At 40.3% G+C, this 15,315-nt stretch overlaps 1 protein-coding gene across 1 annotated transcript in view; it reads right to left on the reverse strand.

Annotated features, from left to right (window-relative positions):
• Nucleotides 1-6,105: 6,105 nt before the first annotated feature.
• The window catches only part of cdh12a (cadherin 12, type 2a (N-cadherin 2)), a 105,852-nt gene continuing 96,642 nt past the window's right edge, over nt 6,106-15,315 (reverse strand). The window contains exons 11-12 of the mRNA XM_017705969.2: nt 9,526-9,777; nt 6,106-7,446 (exon numbers count right to left, since the gene is read on the reverse strand). Coding sequence (XP_017561458.1) covers nt 6,905-7,446; nt 9,526-9,777 — 794 coding nt within the window. The 3' untranslated portion in view covers nt 6,106-6,904. The remainder of the gene's footprint in view (nt 7,447-9,525; nt 9,778-15,315) is intronic.

Genomic DNA, 15,315 nt, shown 5'->3' on the forward strand with positions numbered 1-15,315 from the left:
TATTTTAACTGTACCATAGAAAAATTGTCCTGGATTTCATACATACTACAGAAAACAATGTCCTGTATATTATGTGTACCATATAAAACAATGTCCCGGATTTGAACTGTACATGTACAATGTGAAAAGGGAGTCAGTAGACAGAGGTGATGTATTTTTTGCTTTGGCATTCTGGAGTGCCCATCTTCATTCTCACAATTTGCCCCTAGTTAGGCAAAGCTGAGTATTTTTTTTTTACACTGAAGCAAATTAAAATCTGAAAAGTATGAACATCACCGTATCATTATTCTTTCCTTCAAGGCGAGATCTTTCAAAAGCTTGTAATTATCTCTGGTTTTATTGAGATGAGGGAGAAGTTAGCCGGCTCATTATAATAAAACTTGATGCGCCATCTGACATTTGGAATCCACTTGACATTTAAGTTTAAATTTGAAGATAGCTCTTTAAAGAGGGTTATGAAACCAAAGGCATCATCCTTAAAAAAAATAGAAGAAAAGACCATTCATGGATGTTGGGGGATAAGAGGTTGTACCGGGGAAATGAAGAGTGGGAAAATGTGTAAAGGTGCATGTACATAAGTGTGTGTGTGTGTGTGTGTGTGTGTGTGTGTGTGTCTGAGGAGAGCTGTTTTGTCGAGGTGCGAAACAAGGTGATTACCTGAAGGCCAGATGAGGATTGAAATGCAAATGCTACGGTGCAAATCATCAGCCTTCTCATCTACATCTCATTCATCTTTGTTTATACAATGGTGTCAGCCCATCTATTTCAAACACATTTGCAACTATTGTGGGACTGTACAGGCAGGTCAGCGAGCTGGAGCAAATGACTGAACCATTTTCATTAATCTTGGCCCATTTTCCCCCAGTTGTGATCATAGCTCTGCAAGGGCACCGGTTCTGAAACATCTCAAACCTACCGGTGCACAAATTTTCAAAGTAATATTCATACGGGTGCTTCAAGCTGTTCAGCACTTAGAGATTACTAATTGCAGGGGCACTGTAAGGGCAATGATGAGGAAAGGTCATGTACTAATGTCATTTTTAGGCTTGCTGAAAGATTATCGGTTGCAAGGTTTCAGGATGGATTAATATGGGAGCAGAGAATTGGGATGAGAATGAGAATTTATGTTTTAATTCAAATGAAAATTACACTGCAAATGGAAATCAAGGTTTCAGAAATATAGCACATTAATTAGTTTTTCGCAAGTAAAGGTGTGTTCACTGGTGAAGATCAACTGAAACGTGTGCTAAAACAACTGCAGTTGTCAAATGAAAATGATATAACAGCGGTGTAAACAAAAACGTCCCTGAAAATGTAAATCATCAACACAATTTTGTATTAAACACTGAAATTTTAATGTTTTACTTGACAGAGAAGAGAAGTAGAAAATGGTCCAGCGGCCTTTGTATTCTAATGATGCTCTCTTCATCTTCCAGCCTGGGTAAGATATATATTAAGTGTATATTAAAACCAACACATTACTCTATGACTACATTTCATGATATATGTAAGCAATAGAACAAGAGAGGGAGTGTGTTATCGTGAAATAACATCAACAGCCGTGATGTTATTGGTGATAACTCACTCCTCGAGTGTCTCTACTGCTTTAATACAGCAGGTAAATAAATACAGTAAGAAATGAATAAACTGGCCGTGAACGCGGCGTTTAATATGTTTTAATGTTCAGTTCCTTCCTCCTAATTATAGCTCCTTAACAAGCAGCTTGGTGCTACGTCAGAGTAACGAGCTCCGCCCACTCGCCGCTCAGCCGGCAGTTCGTTTTCCAGCTCCTTACACTAAATTCCCAAACTGTCGTCACCACTGAGCAGCTTTTCAGTCGGCAGCTGTGACAGAAGAACAGCTGAACAACCTGGAATCAGCCAGAAATGAACCCAACACCATTTGATTTGGTGAATTTTGGAATATAGTGTCATCTCATTTTCAGAGTCGGACCAAATCGGCTGTTGGTCAGAGGTGATCTTAAAAATTTTCCGTTTTCTGTTTGTGGCAAAGTAAGAAGTAAAAACGTTCAAATGGCTTGAGCGTCTCCTACAGCTGTCAAAGTGGTTGCTTAGCAACGGCATCTCAGCAGAGTGATACAGTGTTTGTGAAAACCTTATGATGTTATGGCGAAATATCAGCATGGTTAAAATGCTTCTCCTCCAATCAGCTTGCGTTGGATAAACACATATATTTGTGAAGGTTTTGGTGGGCCTTAATAAACCTGTCCTTAAAAAAAATGCTTTTACTTTTGAGAAACATTGCAAACTTTGAGTCAAATGCTGTTTATGTTCATATTTACAGATGCTGAGCACACCGAGTTAAACCTATGGAGCTGTAACAAAACAAATTATGAAAAAATAATTATGAAAATTTTGATATGCAATAGTGTTCTGACATGTTCTGCTAAGGGAATTGGGTGAAGTAACGCTTTCATTCTCGGGGGGGGGGGGGGGGGTCTAAATTTTCTCCCAGTGTCTCTTCCTGTCCAGGACTCACACGGGACCTAATTTGAATAGCACACTGCTAACAGTATTCAATTCCCAAGATTATGTTGTTACTTCCATGATATGATAAATCAAGTAGACATCAAATAATGCTTACAAAGACAACCTGAATGAGAAAGCATCAAATCTCCATATAGGGCTGTAGTGCAACTGTTTATTACATCAAGCATCTGTCAGAACAGAAATCCAGTCTGTCAGGATTGAAGTTAGATTCTATTCTTGTCTATTTGGTTTAAAATAAAATGCTAAGCCTTAAAGTGAGAAGTGTGAAATGTGTTTATTGTTAAGGGTGCATTCTCGGATGTTACTCAATAATATCGAATAACTGACCCTGGCTTTTAAACTTTATGCTGGTAACACTCTGAAAGGTGCTTTTCTTCTTTGACTCTCTATTATGCATCAGTCCATTAAGATGATCTCAAGCCAAGAGAAATCTGGGCTTCCACTGTGCATAGTACAGTCCTAACTTGTACTGGGGGATATAGTGGGGATACAGTGTGTATTGACAACAATTTGAGTATTCCTGAGCTCATGTGGTGATATCCATCACAGAAACACACCACTGTGCCATACAGTGCCATCTGATGGATCTAAGGTTACAGGTATTCCTTTGTGGTTTTTGGCCTTGCTGTTCACTTACAGCCAATACTTGGGATTCCTTGAATCTGTTAATGACATTAAGCACCTTTGAGTGTGAAATACCTAAGACCCTCATTTGCTCAGTAAAGAACAGTAATCGTAAACTGCTGGATTTTTGCTGATGCATTTTTGGCAAAGTTTTGAACCTCAACCCATCCTTGCTCATAAAGGGCTAGGCTGTTCCTGGATGCTTCTTTCAAACCCAAGCGTGATTGCAGCACCAGTTTTATATGATTTTTAAACATTTTACAATGTTTCTTGTCCGTCTCGTCTAGTCTAAACTTTTTTGGAAGGTGTTGGAAGCATCAGTTTCAGAATGAGCATATGCTTACAAAATGACAATGAAGTTGATCAGGTAAATGACTGCATATCTTGTAGTTGCGCCTGCTTTCATTCAAATAAATATCAAAATATTGATAAATCACTGTTAATTGTTTTGACCTGCATTTCATATACTGTTCCAACTTTATGTATTATCATTTGAAAAGACCTCCATCAAAATGTGATTTACATACATGTAACTGAACAAATGACCCACTTCTATCGAATTAGAGAATGTATCATGTGAATTGCACATTTTCCCAAGGCAGCTTTCCAGAAATGTGGGTGCAGCCTTCCAGTGAGATTCAGTGGCAGAAAAAAAAAAAACTCTCTAAGAGCACGAGAGAGAAACACTGAGAGAAACCAAGACTCAAAAAGAGAAACTCTACAAGAGCATGGGGAACCACTACTGAGAAGAATCAAGACCCAAAAGGTGAAAATTCCAAAGAGCATGCGGAAGGGTAACACTTTGAGTGGTCCTTTATATATGATTAGTAAACTCTTAACAAAGTATTAATAACACATCTACAACATATCAGTGCAGCAGCAGAAGTGCAGCAAATTGAGGTAAATATTTTGAACATGTACTTTTGCTCACATTATTTACATGAAGTACAACCCCATTTCTAAAAATGTTGTGGCATAGTGCAAAATGTAAATAAAAACATATTGCAAGGATGCACAAATTAGTTAAACCCTATTTTTAATTGAAAATAGTACAAAGACAACATATCAAATGTTTAAACTGAAAATTTTTATTTATTTATTTTTTTAAATATATTTTCATTTTAAATTTGATGCCAACAACATGTTCCAAAAGAGTTGGGGCACGGGCAACAAAAGCCTGGTAAAGTTGTGAAATGCTAGAGGAAAAAAAACACCTGGTAGTGAATTGGCCACAGGTCAGTAACATGACTGGGTATAAAAGAGCATCTCAAAGAGGCTGAGCCTTTCGGAAGTAAAGATGAGGAGGGGTTCACCACTGTGTTAAAGACTGCACAGGAAAATAGTGCAACAATTCAAGAAAAACGTTTCTCAAAACAGCAAATAACTTTTGTTTTTCATCATCTACGGTACATAATATCATTAAAAGATTCCGAGAAGCTGGAAAACTCTCTGTATTTAAGGGATGAGGCTGACAAATAGTATTTGCTGGCCGTGATCTTTGGGTCCTCAGGCAGCACTGCATTAAAAACAGACATGATTCTGTAGTGGAAATCACTGCATGGGCTCAGAAACACTTCTGAAAACCACTGTCTGTGAAAACAGTTCATCACTGCATCTACACATGCAAGTTAAAACTCAAAAACTCAAAGTAGAAACCATATATAAACAGGATTTTGAAATGCTGCCCCTTCTCTGAGCCCGAGCTCATTTAAAATGGACTGAGTGGAACTGGAAAAGTGTCCTGTGGTTCAACAAAAAAAAAGTAAAATTTTTCTTGGACCCTGTGTCCTCCAGGTTAAAGACCACTCAGCTTGCTATCAGTGCACAATTCCAAAGCCAGTATTCATGATGGTATAGGCATTGCATTAGTGCCTTAACCTCAATCCAAAACCTAATCCTAACCCTCAATCCAAAACTTAATTCTAACCCATTATGCTGGCACTAATCCTAGTCCTAACCTTCACCTCAATCCAATACCTAATCCGAACCCCTTATGCTGGCACTAATCCTAACCCTAACCTTCACCTCAATCCAAAACCTAATCCGAACCCCTTATGCTGGCACTAATCCTAACCCTAACCTTCACCTCAATCCAAAACCTAATCCCAACCCCTTATGCTGGCACTAATCCTAACCCTAACCTTACCAAATGTTGTCAGTAGCAGGGCTATAACAGCTTGTTGATGATGTTAAGATCATCTGTATTAAACCAATTTGGACCCCTAAAATAAAGTGAAAAGCTACTGAATTCAGCAGATTACAAACTAATTTTATTTACAGTTTTAAAAGTCTCTTAATAATCTACTGAATGTATTCACTGCTGCTACATCACTGGCCTGCTGTTGATATGCTACTGAGAGTCTGTTGAGTGTGTATTTCATCTAAAAGGGCCACTCAAAGTGTCACCTGAGGAAGAACCACAGAGTGGAACAAAGACTCAAAAGGAAAAACTCCCTAAGAGCATTTTTCCCGTCTGCATAGTAAAATAAAGGTCTATGGGCACAATAAACATACATCCCCCAAAGTTGAGGATAACAAAATGCCAAGTTGTCCTAACTTGTATGTAACAGCAGCTTAAGAGCTGTAGCAAGTGTGAATATCCCTGAACTCATCTTGCCTAGTGTAGCCATCCTGGTGCATCACTTCAGTGAGTAACTTTGTGAATGATATGTTGAAGTTTGTATTGCAACATGTTTCGAGATAATTGTTATGTCTTAAATTGTTAAGATGCAAAGTCTTTCAGAGTGGTTTGCTATGAAGTTTCCATTCTAGGGAAACATACCTGCTTGTTTACTGAAACTTGTTTGCTGAGATCCAGAGAACCAGACATATGAAGAGCTCAGGGCATCTGAAAGACAATGTGGTGACCTCAGGTTCCTATCATAACTCCTATCATAAACGAAAATAAATAAAACGTTTTTTTAAACTATGAACAGTTTCACAACAAACCGCTCTGAACAAACTTCTCTAGAAATCAACAACTGTCCAGATATTGTAAGAAATGGGTGCCCTTTAACACCAGGGCCTTAGGAGCCACAGCAATGTGACACAAAAGGCATCTGAACTCAAACCCCGTTCACAAAAACTGAGACAGTGACCTGTGTTTTTGGACACAGGGCCAGAAAAATAAACCGCAAAGTCAATGACGTCTTATCTCAAAGAACTTTATTACCTAAAAATGCTCTGTCGCAGTTCACCACTGACACAAGTTTGTAGAAACGGCCCACGTGGTAGAGAAATGCTCTCACGTCCCCTTCGGACGACTTCTTAACAAGCCATCAATCTGCCTGGAAAATTACAGGGAGGGATGGAGAGCTTTGAACTTTATTTATTTATTTGTTCATCCATTTGGTCCATTATTTTTTTTTCCTGCAACCAGTCTGAAATTTCAGCCACAGCAAGAAGTTCCCCGGCATCTAGGAGCGAGCTTGTCTATATCTGAGGGAGAAGAAACGAGAAATAGTTTTTGAGGCACTTTTTCATATCAAAGGGGTGTCTTCGAATCCCCAAAAAGGGATTTTTTCGATACTCAGATTCTGACAAGTACAAAGATAAAGCCGAACTTAAAATGCAATTGGAAGGATTTGTCTGTCAGTGCAACTTTCAACTAAAAAGTATTGAAATGAGTTCAAAACAGAAATGGGGCATGTATTAAAAAAAAAAAAAAAAACACCCCTTCTCTTCTGCCGCAGCAAGTCTTGGTTTGGAGCGTTTCGCCCCAAATCGATAACGTTCCAGCCGCTTTCACAGAGCTTGCATGATAAACAAAATCAGTCTGGTCGCTCTTCTGATCCCTCTTCCCGAGAGTTGCCGCCTTTATTTTCTGGCCGTTTTTCCACACCCTGGATTGACTCTCGCTGGCTAAAGATTCCGGCCAGGGTCTTAAAACGTGGCCCCCAGTTCTGAATGGACCTGTAATCTTCTTCAGGATCCAGCACCCAGGATTCGATGGAGCTCAAAGATTCAGCTACTGACCCTTCACCTTCGTAGGCGTATGTAGCCAAGGAGTCATATGGCGGTGCTGAGGTGCTGGTGTGGTTCTCCTGCAGCCGCTGCTGGATATAAGCTCGGATGTCCTCGTTGTCTTCGGAGTCAAGGTCCAGTTCAGCCTCGAGCTGGACGTCCCGCCTCGGCAGCGTCTCCTGCAAGGCTTTGGGGTTGCGTAGAGTGCCGATGTCAAAGGCGTTTGTGTCCTCCTCCCCTCCACCCTCGTCATCATAGTGGATCACATTGTCTCGCACGTCCTCCTTGGAGGACATCAGTGCGTCCTTCTTCTTGTGCCGCTTCAGAGCCACGTACAGCACCACCATCACTGCAACACGGAAATGTGGGGTTAGATTACGAAATACCAGAACTAGCTATAATCCACATGGTCAGTCCCACAGCATGAAGTAAAGTACAGGAAACACATGGGTTATTATACATATGGGGCGCTTTGAAAGAAGAAATCAGTGAGGAACCACAGACGTCAAGAAAGATTAGTTGATTAGTTGGACAAGATTAAGAGCCAATAGAAACTGAAATTTGTTTCTGTGAGAGGGTTAAGACAGCTTTCACTTCATTTAGAGAGAGAAAGAGAGAGAGAGAGAGAGAGAGAGAGAGATGTGGAAAAACAAAAGGACTAAAAAAGAGACAGTATGAGAAAAGACTGGGAGGAAACCAGAACTAGAGACTGATAGAAGCATAAAAGGAGACAGAAATAGGGGGGAAGAAAATACAGAGAAGGAGAGAGGGTGAGTGAATGAATGAGTGAGTGAGTGAGTGAGTGAGTGAGTGAGTGAGTGAGTGAGTGAGTGAGTGAAAGAAAAGATGGAGAAGTAAAAGAAAGCGATAGAGCAAAAGAGAGAAAAGACTGAGGTGGAAGACAGAAAAGACAGAAAGAGAGAGAGACAGAGAGATAAGGACAGAGAGAAGGAAAGAGAAAGAAAAATGCTGAGGGGAGATGAAGACAAAGAGAAAAGAAAAGGCTAAGAAGGCATAGAGAAAAAGAGAAGGATAGAGAGATGGAAAGAGAGAGGGGGAAGACAGAAAAGAGAAAGAGATATGGAAAGAGAGAGGGGGAAGACAGAAAAAAGAGAATAAGAGAAAAAATTGAAGGAAATGAAGAAAGGGAGAGAGAAAGGCAGACGGAAGACAGACAGAAAGAGTGACAGATCTAAAGATTAAGAAAGAGATTTTTTTGAGAAAGAGAAGATTGAGAGGGAAGATCAGAAGAAAGAGTGAATGAATAAGAAGAGAGAGAGAGAAAGAAGGGAGAAGGGAGGAGAGAGAGAGAGAGAGAGAGAGAGAGAGAGAGAGAGTTTATGTGGGAGACAGAAAAAGACAGAGAGTGAGGGAGAGAGAGAGAGAGAGAGAGAGAGAGAGAGGGGACAGAGGAGAGAAAACAAGACCTAAAGATTGAGAAAGAGACAGAAGGAGAAAGAGAGACACCGAGAAAACAGAGAGAAAGGAAGAGAAAGAGAGGTGGAAGACTGAGAGGGAAGATTGAAAGAAAGTGAGTGAATAAGAAGCAAGAGAGAGAGAAAGAGGGGAGGAGAGAGTGGTGGAGGATTAAGGGGGAGACAGAAAAAGACAGAGAGAGAGTGAGAGAGAGAGAGAGAGAGAGAGAGGACAGAGGAGAGAAAAGAGAAAACCTAAAGACTGGGAAAGAGACAGAAGGAGAAAGAGAGACACGGAGAAAACAGAGAGAAAGGAAGAGAAAGAGCGGTAGAAGACTGCGAGAGAGAGAGAGAGAGAGAGAGAGAGAGAGAGAGAGGACAGATGAAAGGAGAAGGGAATGAAAGGAGAGGGAAGAGGGGAAGAAGGAGAGATCGCTCTAACAGGGCCAGTAAATTAGACCTAAATGCCCGGGTTTAAAGGAGGAAGCGGCGTGGAGAATCGGCTGAATAAACCCGTGACTGCGATTATGAAGGCGTCATACTCCCCGTGTTCTGCTCCAGTTTTACAGTCATTAGCACTGCAGCTCATTATTGTTACTGCATTGCCCTCTAGTGGAGAAAACGCAGAACATGCGTTGCCATGTGTGGAGGATGATGAGCATCACTAATGTGAATAACAAGTGGATTTTAACACACATCATAACAGCCTTTCCCTTTTTCTGTCTCCCTTTCTTTCTCCCTTCTTTGTCTTTATCTCTGTCTTACCCCCCCCTTCTGTTTCCCCTTCTTTCTCTCTTCTTTGTCTTTATCTCTCTCTTACCCCCTTCTTTCTCTCTTCTTTGTCTTTATCTCTCTCTTACCCCCCTTTCTTTCTCTCTTCTTTGTCTTTATCTCTCTCCACCCCCCCCACCCCTCCTCTCTCTCAGTGTTGACAGCATTGCAGTGTGTGTCACTCTGAATCTGTCACATTTCCACACTGTTCCACATCCGACTGATGTGCTGGCACTGCTTACCCAGCAGAATGAGTATGCAGAGCAGAATGGCCACCAGGGCTCCGGTGCTGAGGCCCATGGCCAGGAAAACGGCCTCCGCGCTGCAGGACAGCACGGATCCCCCCTCATCGCAGGCACACACCCGCACACTCAGCGTTCCTGTGCTGCTCTGGATGGGGTAGCCACTGTCCTCTACCACCACCGGAATCAGATACATGCTCTTCTCTCTCCGCCGGAAGCCCGCTTTCCTGGTCACGACTCCCGCCGTGTTGTCTGTAGTTAAGCACGTAATAATTCATAATAATGAAGTTTAAAAGTTTTATAACAACATCTTTCATTTACCTTTTCATTCAAATGCAGCAAAAGAAAGTATTTAAAAAGTGAAATGAATAAAATGTCATAAAAGACACAGAAAAGGAATCAAAACCAAGGAAAAAAACGTCAAATTAAATAAATGAACTGTGCAATTCAGCTTATTCAAATATATTTCACTTTTAATATAGATAGAAATTTCCATAAAAACATACTAAATACATTTTAAAAACCTAATAAAAGAAATCTAAAAAAATAAAATAATTAATAATAATTAAAAAATGCCAAACCAAAAAATAAGAATGGAAATAAAGTAAATAGATGAAAGCTAGTGAGGACTGTGAGGCTGCCTTCTTCTTAATAAAGCAATAAAGAAAATGTTACTTTTAAAAATCATATCATTTGTTTTTCTACCAAATTCAGTTAAAGTTTTTAACTTTATAACTTCTTCAAGAGCATTTTCTGAACTTTCTCCATGCCTTAATAATTAAACATGCGGTATTTCTTACTGTGCCATTAAGACATATGTAAATGATGTCTGTTCTCATTGGCTGCCCTATTTTGTGCCTCGTTCAAGAAATAGTCTGAACTGAAATGTGGAGCAAAGCGTTCTACCTGAAACCCTCAAGAACATGGACAGAACATCAAGCAGGTCCAGAAAAGTCACGAGGGACTCATCATTTGGTTGTGTTATCTTGAGATAACAAAAATAAGTTAACTACCCTGTCATTTCAAGATCATGTTGTTATCTTGAGGCAACAAGTCAACTATTTTGTGATTTTAAGAAAAATTACAATTGTTGTCTAGTGAAAACAAATTAAATATCTTGTGATCTCAAGATGAAAAAGTTGTTATCTTGAGATAATGTGTTAACCATCTTGTCAACTCAAGATAACGGAGTTGGTATTTTGAGATAATGAGTTAGCTGTCTTGTCAACTCAAGATAACAGCGTTGTTGTCCTGAGAAAGCAAGCTAATTATCTTGTGATCTCAAGAAAACAGTTGTTATCAAGAGAAAACAAAGTAGATATCTCGTGATCTAGAGATAAAGTTGTTATCTTGAGGTAATGAGTTAACTGTCTTGTCATCTCAAGAAAACAACGTCAAGAGAAAACAAGGTGAATATCTTGTGATCCCAAGTTAACAAAGTTGTTGTCTTGAGAAAATTAGTTAACTATTTTGTCATCTCAAGAAAACGAAGTTGTTATCTACAGAAAACGAGTTACATATCTTGTGATCGAAAGATAATCCAGGAGGTTATAGCGACATCTCATGGCCTCTCCAGACTCTTTTCTTTTGGAGTTTATACGTCGGTCACACTTTTCAAAATTTCACATAAAAATTCCAATCAGGGAATTGAGTGGCACCAAAGTCATAGCAAGTCTCTTATATCATCCCACAGATTCAGGCAGTGTCATACATTTGGGGGTATGCAAAATATTGAATGTACCACATTAAAAAAACAAAAATAAATAAATAAATAAATAAACAAATAACAACTAACGATGCAGCTGTGCAAATCAAATCATAGTAGGGGGCTGTTAGCAGTCTCTGTGTGTTTAAAGTGGTTTTACAGTCAAACAATTAAGTCAAACTTTACTAAAAGAGGCAGACACTTAACAGGACAGTGGCTTAACACCACAAAACTCGTTTTTCTCTCAAAATAAGGTTCCATTGTGGCTCAAACTGATTGTGAACTGATGCGTTTGCTTCCTGACAGCCTGGAACAGCACAACATTTAATCATCCTCACAACTTCCGCTGTGATGAGACTGACGGCAGTGACAAAACTCTGCCTCACTTCAGCAGAGATGGGCAGAGCTGAACGGCCGGAGGATGAATCGGCAACCGGTGTGTACATGGTTGTGACATCACAGCCATGATAAATTAAAAACACGCATTTTTTTACAGGTTTTATGGGCAGTATGGGCTCAATAGTGAATGCAACATAGTATAGCAATCCCATGATAAGGCCCACTAAAAAACTGCACTCTACTGCAGCCAGAAGGGTCACAATACAACACAACATTGTTTTCCAAAGATCCACATCACCTTGATCTCTGGTGATATTATAAAGATTAAGGACTTTTCAAGCAACTATCACGACTTCATTTCAAAAACGTTGATACAGTGAAGGTGGTTCTAGGTAATGGAATTACAAGCTTCAAACAGAGCACTACTAGGAGGACCATATTGCAGAACAAGGATTCTAAATAAAATTCCAGTTCACATTCCTGCAGGCAACAGCAGGAACAGTTTTATCTCAGCATGAAGATGCTCGCTCCAGTGGCTACTGCCCTCAGTACAGGCCACAGACTGGTGAACTGTTAAGTCATAGTTGTTAGTTCTGGCAGGAGTTCAGCTTTTTTTAGGCTCTCTACGGGTTGCAAATGTCCGTCAGGCCTTCAAAGCCATCTGGAGCAGCTGGGAAATCCTTTTAACCTTTAATCTCATACTTTAGGTTGCTAGTGATACCTCAACCCCCCTCCTCCTTGCCTGTTTTATGAAGTAAGTGACTATCACATTATAACAAAGCAGTGTGGGTCGGTTTCCTAGATGTCTAGCCTAAACAGCAATCTGAATGGAAATTCTAAAGTAAAATATGATCTAGAGCTAGGCTTAATCCTTGTCTGAGACCCCATCCTTCCACTATCGAAGACATGTGTGGATAGTTTAAAGCTATCATGGAAGTATGTACGTCATTTAATGTTGCACACTTTGCCTTTTTTGATAATATGCAAACAATAATATTGCAAATAAATGTTTAAAGTGATTCTAATGCCTCAACACAGGATTATATATAATGAAAAAGAAGCAGGAAAAAATGAACAAATGTAATCAACGCCCAGATAAATGGAGCCAGAAATGATCCTAAAATGACAGAAAATTGTATTGAGAATGAAGTTATAATAAAATTCCTCTCTAGAATTGATCAGATTTCCTGGATAACCTGACAAACAAACAGCAGGGGAATCTATGATTACTAGAGGTAGGCCTTCAGTTTTAAGCTATAGATGTCAAAACTCGGAAAAACTTGGAAGGAAAAACCTCTACAATAATGCTACTTTCTGTCAGGCCCCTATGGCATTTCCCATATTATGTTAGCACACATCTAATTCTGACGCGCATTACCTTTTTTAGGCCGTTTGAGATAAAATATAGACATTTGAGGCTTGTGAAATACATTCGACATGTTTATTTGTTTATTTTATTTTACAATAGACCTATTACATATTGTGTGCAGCAGTTTTACAGCCCTTTTTTTCCAACCAAAACTTCCACAGAAGTTCAAATACAACAGCCACGATGATTCTACTGAATAAAACTGAGCTAAAAATTGCAGATACCTACTGTTCCAAGAAATTATCATACAGGGCCGTAAGGTTTGCCCACTGAAGAAAACACTATATTACATCATTTTCTACTGTAGTGTTCCAGGTGGTCACTAATGAACTGATAAATGCATGGATGGCTGGTCATCAAGCATAGCATAAAACACTGAGGAGCTGGAGGACCCCCAGAGTATTTTGGAAAAGCCACTGTGGGCTGCCTCGGGGGGCTAGGGTCTCGAAGCTGGTGTTTTCAGGCCAGCTCAAAGTGTGGAGACATGCCAGTCCTAGGCTGTGAGGTCACTGACCCCGTCGTTTAGAGTTATTTCCGCTTAGGCTGGCGGCCGATCTCTCCTGACAGGGCGGGAGGCGTTGGTGCACCTTGTATTTGCTTGCCCCGTGCCGCCCTGAGTCACCCTGTCACTCTACATCAGCGCAGCTGATACTCCGAAGCTCGGGAAATTCTGGGGCTCAGGGTGCCACCTCTGTGAAGAAAGCTGTGAGCAGCTGTACAGACGGATCAGGAGCAACACTATCAGACGTGACTGCCTTTCGTAGCACTTATATTCCATGTTTAAAAACAAAGCTTATACACTGTGCCCTCCACAAATATTGGCATCCCTGGTAAAGATGAGTGAAATCAGCTGTAAAAAACAGTCTTTATTCCTTATCCTTTTGATGTTTCATTCAAAATATTACCAAAATTCGAACCAAATGGGGTTTAGGTCAGGGGACTGGGGTGGCCATGTGTATCTGCAATGTTTGATGAGAAGCATAAGGCACAAAAATGTGGCACATTGTGTTTCTTAGGCTTAAAGCTGTTACGTCAAATGTTCTTGTTCTTGATATATGAGAAAATACTACACCGATCAGGCATAACGTCATGTCCACCTCCTCGTTTCTACACTCACTGTCCATCTTATCAGCTCCACTTACTGTATAGCTGCACTCTGTAGTTCTACAGTTACAGACTGTAGTCCATCTGTTTCTCTGATACTCTGTTACCCTGTTCTTCAGTGGTCAGGACCCCCATGGACCCTCACAGAGCAGGTACTGTTTGGGTGGTGGGTCTTTCTCAGCACTGCAGTAACACTGATGTGGTGAAGGTGTGTTAGTGTGTGTTGTGCTTGTACGAGTGGAAAATGGAATATATTCCAGCCCATTTCACTCATGATTACTGGGGGGGGGGTCAATTCTTAGATGCATCGCAATGCGGAGAGGGATGATTCTGTATGAACTCACCAATGTCAAAAATCGAAGCTTAATTGATAATATAATGTTGACGGAACACAAAAGGTAGAACTTTGGGGAAGTGCAGCGCCCGGACAGTCTGTGGCAGCACGCTAGATTAAAAGCTAGTGCAGGGGTCACAACCCAAATGGTAATACAAGTTATTTTGCCTTTTCAACAAAAATCAAGCCACCTTGGGAGCCACAACATGAGTCCATTTTACTTTCTTGGTTGTACATGGCTCAGGATGTGCTAATGTCCTAGTGCAGGCTGAAAATACAATGCAAACAAAAGCGCAGACTTACTTTGCTCTGCTTTAAGCTTCAGCTTTTCTTGCATCACCAACTGGAAACTTTTCCACAAAAGTAGAACAGTTTCTTGTAAAATGTCTCTCAATGTCCTACTTTTTACAAGGCCGTAGTCAGTTTCTCATTCTCCAGCTTCTCGTTTGAATTTTCCCGTTCCACCTTAAGTGGAGCCTGAGGCGCCAGAATGAAACTGCTGCACCATTTAAGGTGGAACAGAAAAATTGCCAAGGATTTGCATCCGGACTCAGGCTTTCACACTAAGCAGCCCCCCCACCCCCTTTCTATAACTAGACCACAACTGAAGTTATAAAATCACGAATGAAAATGAGCAGAATAGCTGTAATGTGATGCGTGGGCACCCGCTGCCACAGGATCGTATCTCACTGTAACTGCACATTTTGTCACAGATGAGTGGCAGCCAGCGTCAAAAATGAGAGCCTTCCAGTTCCCTTTCCACATCACTTCCGTTTGATTTATTAATAGAAGATATTGTAAATACATTCATTATGGATTATTACAAATACGTTGCTTTAATAGTACCAAGCTGTCACACAGTGACAAAAAAGGGATCCTGCGTAGGAAAAAAGATCATTTTCATCGATCATTGATAATCATTTTATAATCCCTTCACAA

This window comes from Pygocentrus nattereri, chromosome 19 (genome assembly GCF_015220715.1).
Source record: "Pygocentrus nattereri isolate fPygNat1 chromosome 19, fPygNat1.pri, whole genome shotgun sequence".
In the NCBI taxonomy this organism is placed as follows: Eukaryota; Metazoa; Chordata; class Actinopteri; order Characiformes; family Serrasalmidae; genus Pygocentrus; species Pygocentrus nattereri.